This window comes from Simochromis diagramma, unplaced genomic scaffold (assembly GCF_900408965.1).
Source record: "Simochromis diagramma unplaced genomic scaffold, fSimDia1.1 OVJJ01000685.1, whole genome shotgun sequence".
NCBI classification, from domain to species: Eukaryota; Metazoa; Chordata; class Actinopteri; order Cichliformes; family Cichlidae; genus Simochromis; species Simochromis diagramma.
The window spans coordinates 12,271,450-12,281,285 of NW_024387477.1; the positions used below are offsets into that span (position 1 = coordinate 12,271,450).

Here is a 9,836-nt window from a genome sequence, read left to right on the forward strand (position 1 = left end):
GCCACATGGGGGCGGCGGCGGCGTTTCTGGGTCCGGCGGCTCGCCGTAGATTTGGCGGGCGCTGCAAAACATAAACAGAGGCAGCTGAAAAATGGAGGAAACTAAGTCAGCAACAGAAGTGCACAGTGCAGTTAAAACTGGTGCGGAAGATTCAGCTGAAAGCCAGGCTAATGAAGCGACAGGAGAAGCTTCCTCACAGATGCCGAATAAACCGACAGCGGAGGCGGAGGCTCGGTACAAGAGGATGAAGCTTTTTGACAAAGTCATGCAGAAGAGCCTGAACAGGTTTATCGAAGATGTCAGGTAACGTGTTGGGTGTTGTGTTTATTACCTTGTTTTTACGGTGAACTACACGTATGTCATGATATTACCTCTGCACGAAGGATATAAACAGGGGTGAGAGCTGGTTTGAACGTTTCTCATCAAATAGTTACAAAGGTGGTGGTCATTAAATAAACAGTAAACCAAGTGTGAAGATCTCATTATTAGAACACATACAGTCTTAATTTATCTCAAGTGAGCCAATAAAACTCCAGTATAATAACCTAGAATACCCCAAGAGTATATATAAGATATTTCCTCAATCTAGCCCTAAATTTAGGGGACTCATTGTGTCACAACACCGAGGCATTAAAAACAACAGAAAACAAAATAGCTTAAAAACCCTGGAATAGCGAGATTAATTTAAAAAAGTAATACAATAAGGGACTTAAAAAAGTAAAACTAACAACTAAGTGTGTTAAAAGCTTCATATTTAATGAACCTCAGCTTTAAAAAAAAACATTCGATGAACAGCTTACTTGCAGTTTGTGTAGTCTGTTGTCGTTTCTGGGGAAAAACAGAGGGAAGCTTGTTGGGAATTGTGCAAAATCATAGGGTTATTGTTATTATTTTTTTAACAAATAAATAAAAATAAGGGATGGAGGTTGGGCTGTTTAAGAGCCCTAGCATTTTTTTTTTTCATTTTACATTTTTTGTTATCTAGAAGACTACTTATGATCACTTATGATAAATATTGGACTTGAATTTGACATATTTCTTTTTAAGAAGTGTATCTTTCCCATACAGATTTTTTGTCCTTGCACATGTGAGATAGTGAGATAAATTGACAAAGGAATGATCCTGTGGTGTTTGTTAGCAAGAAATCTATAATACGATTATTCAGAACTCTGGTTTGGACAAATCTAACACTTCAGACAGGCACTCTGCTATGATTATTTTTTAAATGTATATTATTTTACTTACAGATGAAAACCAAACAATTCCACTGCCCTCCTGTCCTCCAAAAAAGAAGGCCTATCCAAACGTACTTTTAACATAGCAGTAGTGTCTTATAATGTTAATGATCTACTTATTCCTTAGCTATCATTTTCAGGAAAGGTCATAGTTTACTTTACTTTGTTCACACTGTTCTCTCACAGTTTTAACAGATTCGCCAGCATGTTTCGTCCACTGTACAGTAAGGACCCTCAGAGAATGGAGAGCATTCACAAGCAGTTCATAGAGGAGCTGCGGAGCACCATACAGGTCTGTAGCATATTACATTAAAACCCTGTATTTAAAAACAAACAAATGGGAGGACTTCTGCCTCCTTTGCATTAGGCTGTATGTGTGGTACACCTTTTTTTTATACATTGTATATATGACATTTATTACATTTATGACATTTATTGTCAATTTCCTTGCTGATAGCAGTAAAATTAGTATTATAAATGCATTTTGTCATTCAACAGGACAAACCAAATAACTTTCCTGGGCAAAACCAACATTTGTATAGCTGTCCAAATACTCATTGTATGCCATATTCACTGATCTACTACTGGTCTTTATTTAAACTTGTTTACATAAAAGTTTGTGTTTTCCTTCTCATGAAGGAAGATATCAACAGACTGATTGAAGAAGGCCAGCTAGAGTTAAAACTGAATGAGCTGGACAAACTAGAGAGAGCCACCAAGGACAGTCCAGACCCTGCATGGTCAGTAAACCACTTTGAAAACACTTGAACTTCTGAAATCTTGAGTATTTAATTATATATGCTTTGTGCATTTTCTTACCAAACTGCTGAAATTCTCTCTTTTCTTATTTTTTATCTAATTAAATAGTGAAACGTAACTAAGTGGAAATCTTTTTTTCATTAAATGTACTAACTGTATATTTAAGAATTTCATTTAGTCAGTGAATCAGATTGAAAAGGTAACTTTGCATCTTGTATTATAGTTATATTGCCTTCCTTTACTATACTGCATATCACCACTGTGTTATTTCAGCTTTTTAACAATCAAAGCATTTTAATCCCTCATCATCTCAAATGTTGTCTTAGGCGACCAAGCGGGGTCCCTGAGCAGGACTTTTGCAGCTTTTTGATGCCGTACTATCAAAAGCAGGAGGCCTACATGCGACGGGAGCTGAAAAAGATTCAAGCAGAGAATGCTGCTCTAGCACAGAAGGTTCAGGGTGGAAGAGAGAGCATCAGTCTGACTGAACACCGAATTTCTGCTGCTGTTGATGAGTGGAAGGTGAGAGAGAGAGAGTAGATAATTGGCAGAATAGATATGACTTGTCCCTAATAAGATCCATGAAAAAACCATATTCAGCATGTATGGAAGTATAAACTGTGTCATTTCGATTTTTACATACAAAATATTCTTTGTACAGTACATTTATTTTGATGATCACATACAGTCTTTTTTTTTTTTTAGCTGTTACATGTATATAGACCTTTTTTCTCATATTCTTACATTTGTGTGTGTATATACATCTTAGGTCCTTTTTGTATTATATTTTAAGATTTATTTGTTATATTATTATTAAAAGCGAGTCAATGCACTGAAAATGCATTCTAATGCGCACTAACTGATGATCTGAATAACAATAAAGTAGCTATTCTATTGTATTCTATGTTTCTATCATTCCTAATGAGGATGTTCAGTATATTTAGTCTCAGTGTAGCTTTAATGGTTTTATTTGGTAACTTGTTATAGAACATTTCTACTTGTAACATAAATAAATTGAGTACTAATAGTTTTGTTATGTGTGTTCTTATCTCTCATTTTTAGGTATCAGTGGCAGAGTTTGAAAGGCTGGCGTCATCTCTTTGCCCCGCTGATGTTTTTGATGTGTGATTTTCCAAATTACACAATATGTCCACTAACTTAATTGTACATAATGAGTTTGTTTACTGTGCCTGTTTGTTTGAAAATAAACACGACGTTTTGGAAATTGTTAGTGATTATAGTCCTGTATACACCGACAGTTACGGTACAGTGCGTGTTTGTTGCCTGCATTACGGTAAGTAGCCATGAAAAGAAGTGAGGAGCAGAGCGCTTGACACTCGAATTCACGGAGAACAGCTTTCTCGCAGATAGCAGGCCATAAGCTTGAAGAGCCCGGCATTTTCTTTCCATATAAATGTATTATTCAAGGTAGATATGACGGAAATGTTTTCAACTCTTTTCGGGTCAAATGAAGCTCAGGGAGCACCTGGTTCTTCGTCTCTGGGTTTTGGACCGGGGAAGCCTCCACCGCCTATGCCGCAAAACCAAGTTGCCATGGCGGGTCAGATACCACCGCAGCTCGGGGATGAAGGGCCTGCTCTACGGAAGCCTGGAGCTATGAATGAACCTTTCTATTTACTGCGGGAGTTGCCTGGTACTGGTGAATTCTTGTAACTGTTGGGTGCTTCGTGTTTAATTTGTCCTTTATTTTTAAACTTTAGCCGAAATCTAAAGCTGCTTAAATAGTTTGTAAACAATACTAGGTCACGTAGGTTGACTAGCTGGTTGTGGGCTAACATTGAGTTAGCTGATTGTAGTTAGTAGCGATGTGTTTTTCAGTGAAGCGTTTATATTCAGTGTGTAACACAAATGCTGTAGATTTAACACCTTTTTGTGGCTTAAAAATATGTTGTGTAACTACGGTTATTATGGGAATGAACATCCCTGAAGTAGCCCAGGTTCCCTTTGGAAATGGCCATCTATTTCACAAACATTTATGTACAGATTGGTTACAAATGATATGAATTTGGTGTGTGTGCTTAGTGGGGAACGAGTTAACGGGAAACACCAACCTCATCACGCACTACAACCTGGAGCACGCTTACAATAAGTTCTGCGGGAAGAAGGTGAAGGAGAAGCTCAGCAACTTTCTGCCAGAGTTACCAGGTGGGTGCGACAGTCACAGATGTGGTCAGATAACTGTTTAGTAACAATCTTATAGTGATCAGTGTTGGACAGTAGCCGTAAAGCTTTGCTTTGATAGCTGTGAAATGCAATATTATAAAATATTTTAAAACCTGGGTTCTCACTGTCCGTTGGATACCGCTGACTGAGAAAAAGTCTTTAAACTGAGTTTTACTAAAGGACACATTGACAACTGAGAGTTATCAGAACTTGTTCGTATGAGCAACCACTTGGAGAAAGTGGGAAAGGATAACTCCCTTTTAAGTGGACTGACACAAGTGTCAGTGTCAGTTATACAAGTAGTCTATCCTCCACACCAGCCTGTTTCACAAGTTCTGATATCTTAATTGTTTGTCATTTTGGGTCATTTAATAATGCCAAATTAGTTCTGAAATAATGAATTCTAAGTGTAGGTGTCATTCATGGGCCTGAAGATCCCAATTATATTATTGTGTGTTTTGGTTATCTAGTTTTAAGTGTACTATACAGGCCACCTTTTGTTATGAAATTGGCTGCAAAATAAACTCATATTGGAAAAACACTTTGTAGTTTATCTTCAGCCATTTCTTCTGCTACGGCACAGGACATAAACAATGTGATGTGATAGTAAAGATGATTGTAATACTCCAATCACGTCTCTTGTTTTGGATCTTTATGAGTACTTTATGAGCTGTTAAACCATGATCCACAACTAGTTAATACAGATATAACATATTAGTGGGGATTTATGCTTCAGTGGGAATCAGTGGGAATTTTATGCGAAGCTACATCATAACTGCAAACTTCTCTTAAAACGTTATGACATAACCTGACATGCACCTCCCATAGAAATTTAACTACATGTCAGGTCGAAGCAGTCCGAAACTATTGTGATTCTGAAACTATTGTGATTCGTCCTGTGCATTTCCAGCTACTTTTCTGCTGCACAATTTATCAGTGAGAGAATCATCATATCGATATAAGGAATAATAATCATAACATCAGTAGAAGGACTCACAAATGTCAGCAAATTCCTGGAGGGATATTGTTGAAACTATCAGAATGGAGTGAATCTACAAAAAAGTGGAAAAACTAGAGGGATGCATGTGAAAAAAGAACTGATCACAACAAAGAGTGGGTGGGGACCCAGTAGGGGAAAAAAGTTGCAGCAGTTTATTTGTTTCTTTCTCTTTTGATTTGAATATTTAATTAAATTTACCTGTGAACACAGCTGAGCACTTACGTTTTGACCTTTTCTGCTTCTCTGCAGGTATGATTGACTGTCCGGGCACACAGGACGGCAGCTCATTACGCTCTCTGATTGATAAGCCTCCAGTGTGTGGAAACTCCTTCAGCCCACTGACTGGCGCTCTGCTAACAGGCTTCAGACTACACACAGGACCGGTACATACTACACAATACAATGCAGTATAAAGTTCACGCAGACATTTTCAACGTCCTGACTGACACTGATTATTCAAATTTAACTGACATTTAAATGATCTTAATTCTCATATTTGCATATTAAGTACGCAACTAATTTTTCATCACATCTTTGCAGCTCCCAGAACAGTACAGACTGATGCACATACAGCCTCCAAAGAAGAAGAGCAAGCACAAGCACAAACACCATCGACCGCAGGATCCATTACCACAAGGTATGATATAAGTTTATCCACATGCATGTCTGCAAAAAGGTACAAATATTATCATTTCAATAACCTTTCTTATTTTGATGTTTGATGTCACAGAAACGCCGTCAGACTCTGATCCCAAGAAAAAGAAGAAAAAGAGAGATGATGATCCCGATCGCAAGAAAAAGAAGAAAGACAAGAAAAAGAAGAAGGTAAGATCATTTGTCAAACTTTACCTGAACTAGTTAGACGGATCTCATTATTATAGTCACTTCAGGTTTATTTTAATTTCTGTATTTTATTTCTTTTATTTTTTTAAAGGCTACTTTTGTCTGATCTCTTATTCACAAGGGATCGACACTTCAAGTAGCTCCTCGTATTTGAGTCGGCAGATTTATTTATTTATTTATTTTAAACCAAAAACCCTTCCTCACACAAAAACAAAGGGATTTGTGTCTCTTATCAAAAGTGAGGATCTTTCACTTTTTAGGCAAATATGTAAACCGTTACATGTTTGCAAATGCATCATTTGATCTTAATTCAGTGGAAAACACCAAATGTGCAAAAAGTCGAGGGATCTGAATGCTTTAACTACATGACCATGATGATACCTGTATGTACACTGCTCAACCAAAAGAAAAAATTGAAATCGCACTATTTTAAAATTTTAATTAACTGGAGCTTTAATGATTAAATTTATCTACTTCCAGAGTTGCGCAGGCTTTTCACCAATGCAGTGGTGGCCAATCCAAGTGTAGAAACGATTTCTCATACACAGTTTGAGCCCATTGAATCCTGGCATTTTCATCTTGGAACAAGAGCCTCCCATCAAAAAAATTAATTGGTGGAAAATCCAGTCATTAAGTTATATCCAGGTTTTTGGCTGACATTTTTTTTTTTTTTTTTTTATTAGAAACTTAAAGTTGCTACATAACATTTGTCAACCTGACCAACTGAACCAACCCCAGATCATAACACTGTCCCCACAGGATTGTGCATTAGGCACCAGGCGTGATTTATGCATCACTTCATCTGCCTCTCTTCTTACACCTGTAAGATGTGCCCATCACTCTGGAACAGATTAAATTTCGGCTCATCAGACCACATCACCTTTTTTTCCCACTCCTTCAGATTTTGGTCTTTATTCCTTCCTAGCAAGTTATTTTCTTTCCAGTTAACCTCACCGATAAGTGATTTTCTTAAGGCTACACAGCTGTTTAGCCCCATTCCCTTGAGTTCTCTTAAAAATTGTGCATGTGGAAATGTTCTTAGCTTAAATAAAAAACATAACCATGACTTCTACTGCTGATTTTTGTTTATTAGATTTCATCAAACATTGTGAGTAATCCCTGATCGAAATAATTAAGCTTTTTTGCAATAAAGCATTGACAAGTTCTTAATCTCCTCTGCTTTAACCTGCTAAAACAGTTAACATTAAGCAACATTCTGCAAAAACCAGATCCATATTTTCTCCACAGTTTTAGTCCTTTCTGAGACACCAAATCTCTAAACAAGGTCTTTAATTGTGTGTGCGAACCTCAATAATTTTAAAACCATCTGGGGTCCCACTGCAGATGTAGCCTCTCTAAACTCCTGCTTCATGTCACTCAGCAGCAGTGAAGACCACACCTGTATTCATCCTATAAGTGTGACAACTCTGTTTCTGCCCCCCCACAGAACCGCCACAGTCCAGACCACCCCGGCCTCGCTGGATCACAACCCAACAGCAACAGCCTCAGATAGACAGCCCACTGTGTGCATGCCTGTGTTTGAATGCGTGACTTTTGTAAGAGGATGTGTGTGTATTTTACAAGTAATTGTATTATTAAGAGTATGTTTAAAGAGAGAAATAAATGTATGGTGTGCGAAAGAGTGAGCTGTGACAGGATGTGATGGAAAGATTGATTTCAGTACAGTGTAAAAGGCAGATAAGCTGTGTGGTGCTGTGGATGACAACGTGTGTGTGTGTGTGTGTGTGTGTGTGTGTGTGTGTGTGTGTGTGTGTCTCTCTTTAAAAATGTTGTAATATCTTTTGACCGTAATGCCAAAATTAAATAAACTTTGGTTACTATCTTGTGTCTTGGTCTGTCTTAGATTACGATCAGGTTTAAAATAATGATCACTCTGGCAACGTCTTGGCATTTGATCATTTATTCATATATCAAATGCACATGCTGGTTATAGTGATGCAAGATTTAATTTAGCTAAGCAGCATTTCAACACTAATCATGGAGGCAGTTCATCTAACAGTCTTTACAGATACAGCAAAGGACGTTTTCAAGACTGTCAAAGGCACAGATTAAATTCAAGGTGGCAACTACTAATCAAATATAAAGACAAAAGCAGAAGCCATTAGCTTTTCAGACGGCTACTTACACGGAACTATAATACAACAGATGGTTGTTAAATATTTTAACATGACAAGAAGGACATAAAGAAATGGCATAAAGTAGAACCTCAAACTTTCAAATGCTAATCTATACAAAGTAATAACAATTTCAGCCTCTATGAAGATTAAAGGTGAGTTTACAACAAATTGGACTTTACTGCAGAGCTAGTGCACAGTTTATATTAAGGCATTCCTGGTTTACGTTCCTATACTAGCAACTGTTATCACAGTCCCTAAAGATGTCTTTGGTTAAGAGTAGGGTGTGGGGAACGTCAGGCCTGAAGGGCTGGTGTCCTGCAGGTTTTAGATGTGTCGTTGATCCAACACGGATGATTTAAATGAGTAGTTCATTACCAGGCCACTGGAAAAGTTCAAGCCATGTTGAATTTAGCCATTTAAATCAGCCGTGATGGATCAAGGACACATCTAAAACCTGCAGGACACTGGCCCTTGAGGCCTGGAGTTCCCCCGCCCCTGGTATAGAGTAAGCTGTTTGCTAGAGGCATTAATCTTGCCTTCACTTCCATTGCAAAGATAGCAGCACAGGCACAAAGCTGAAATAAAAACCTCACGTCTAAGCAAGCGTGCAAAGAGTCAAGCAGCTGAACACGTCCTATGACCAGGAAAATGGTGTATAAATAAAATGACAAAACATAACAGAAAATCTACGGAAAGCTGCCCAGGCATTGAAATGGATTGAATTAAAACAATTAAAAATATACATTAAAGCTGATTTGTGCTGTAATTTGTGGACACTTGTACAGAACAAACATGTACACAACACAATGACACAAGGTCATGTAGATCATGTACACAACACTTTGGAATAAAAATACATTTTGTTTTTGCCAGCCATTGGCTGAGACCACGTGCTGCAGCTAGATGTGTTTTTAGTTAAAAATCACATTTACAACAAACAAGTTTGACCCCAGCCACTTCCCCCTCAGTCTTCACTTAATATACTGTACACAAAAATGTTAAGCAAGCGGCAGATCATAAAATACAAGTCACACCTCACACTTATTTACAAGACAATTTGCTGGAGGACGTTTGCTTTACCTGCAATACAAAACTGAGCAGAATAAACATTAAATCACCCGAGCTTCCTTTAGAATAGGCCCGCTACAAAATAACATTAGCTGATAATGAAGCGCTTCCCTTTTTAATGGTACAGAAATTATAAAAACTACACTTCAATACACATTTTATACACACACTAGTTCATTTCTGTGCATAAAGTAGTATAAAGTAGTCCCCAACACTGACACACTGTGCGTCACAATTACCAAAACCCATCCCGTTCTTTCTTTGTAAAAGTTACAAAATGTGTTCCTATAGATGTTTATATTTATAAAAGAGTTCAGAATGTGAGGGGAAAATAAGCTGGTTAAACTTCATCTCTGAATCACACAAATGCACGAGGAGAAATCTCTCTGTTCAGCTCGGGTATTTTAATTTAAATGAAAATGCTGGATAGGGTGTGTTAAATGCTGGATAGGCAAAGGAGTCTGTTAAAGAGTGACAGTACAAAAAAAAGAAAAAGTAAATGGAGGTAGATGTGGTGTCCGCCTGTGTGTTTCAATCAGAGAACGTTTGTGAAGAGCTGAAGTTCTCATAAATATTGAAATGTTCAAATCGTCTAGGTCTTTAGGATTT

At 37.6% G+C, this 9,836-nt stretch overlaps 2 protein-coding genes across 2 annotated transcripts; both read left to right on the plus strand.

Annotated features, from left to right (window-relative positions):
• Positions 1-31: 31 nt before the first annotated feature.
• On the plus strand, positions 32-3,219 carry si:dkey-6i22.5 (polyamine-modulated factor 1). Its single transcript, XM_040015222.1, has 5 exons — positions 32-303; positions 1,422-1,527; positions 1,875-1,975; positions 2,321-2,516; positions 3,057-3,219. Exons 1-5 carry the CDS (start codon positions 92-94, stop codon positions 3,120-3,122), a joined length of 681 nt encoding a protein of 226 aa, XP_039871156.1. The 5' UTR covers positions 32-91; the 3' UTR covers positions 3,123-3,219.
• Positions 3,220-3,310: 91 nt separating this feature from the next.
• On the plus strand, positions 3,311-7,701 carry med19a (mediator complex subunit 19a). Its single transcript, XM_040015221.1, has 6 exons — positions 3,311-3,648; positions 4,038-4,160; positions 5,428-5,561; positions 5,719-5,815; positions 5,909-6,003; positions 7,469-7,701. Exons 1-6 carry the CDS (start codon positions 3,429-3,431, stop codon positions 7,532-7,534), a joined length of 735 nt encoding a protein of 244 aa, XP_039871155.1. The 5' UTR covers positions 3,311-3,428; the 3' UTR covers positions 7,535-7,701.
• Positions 7,702-9,836: the final 2,135 nt, after the last annotated feature.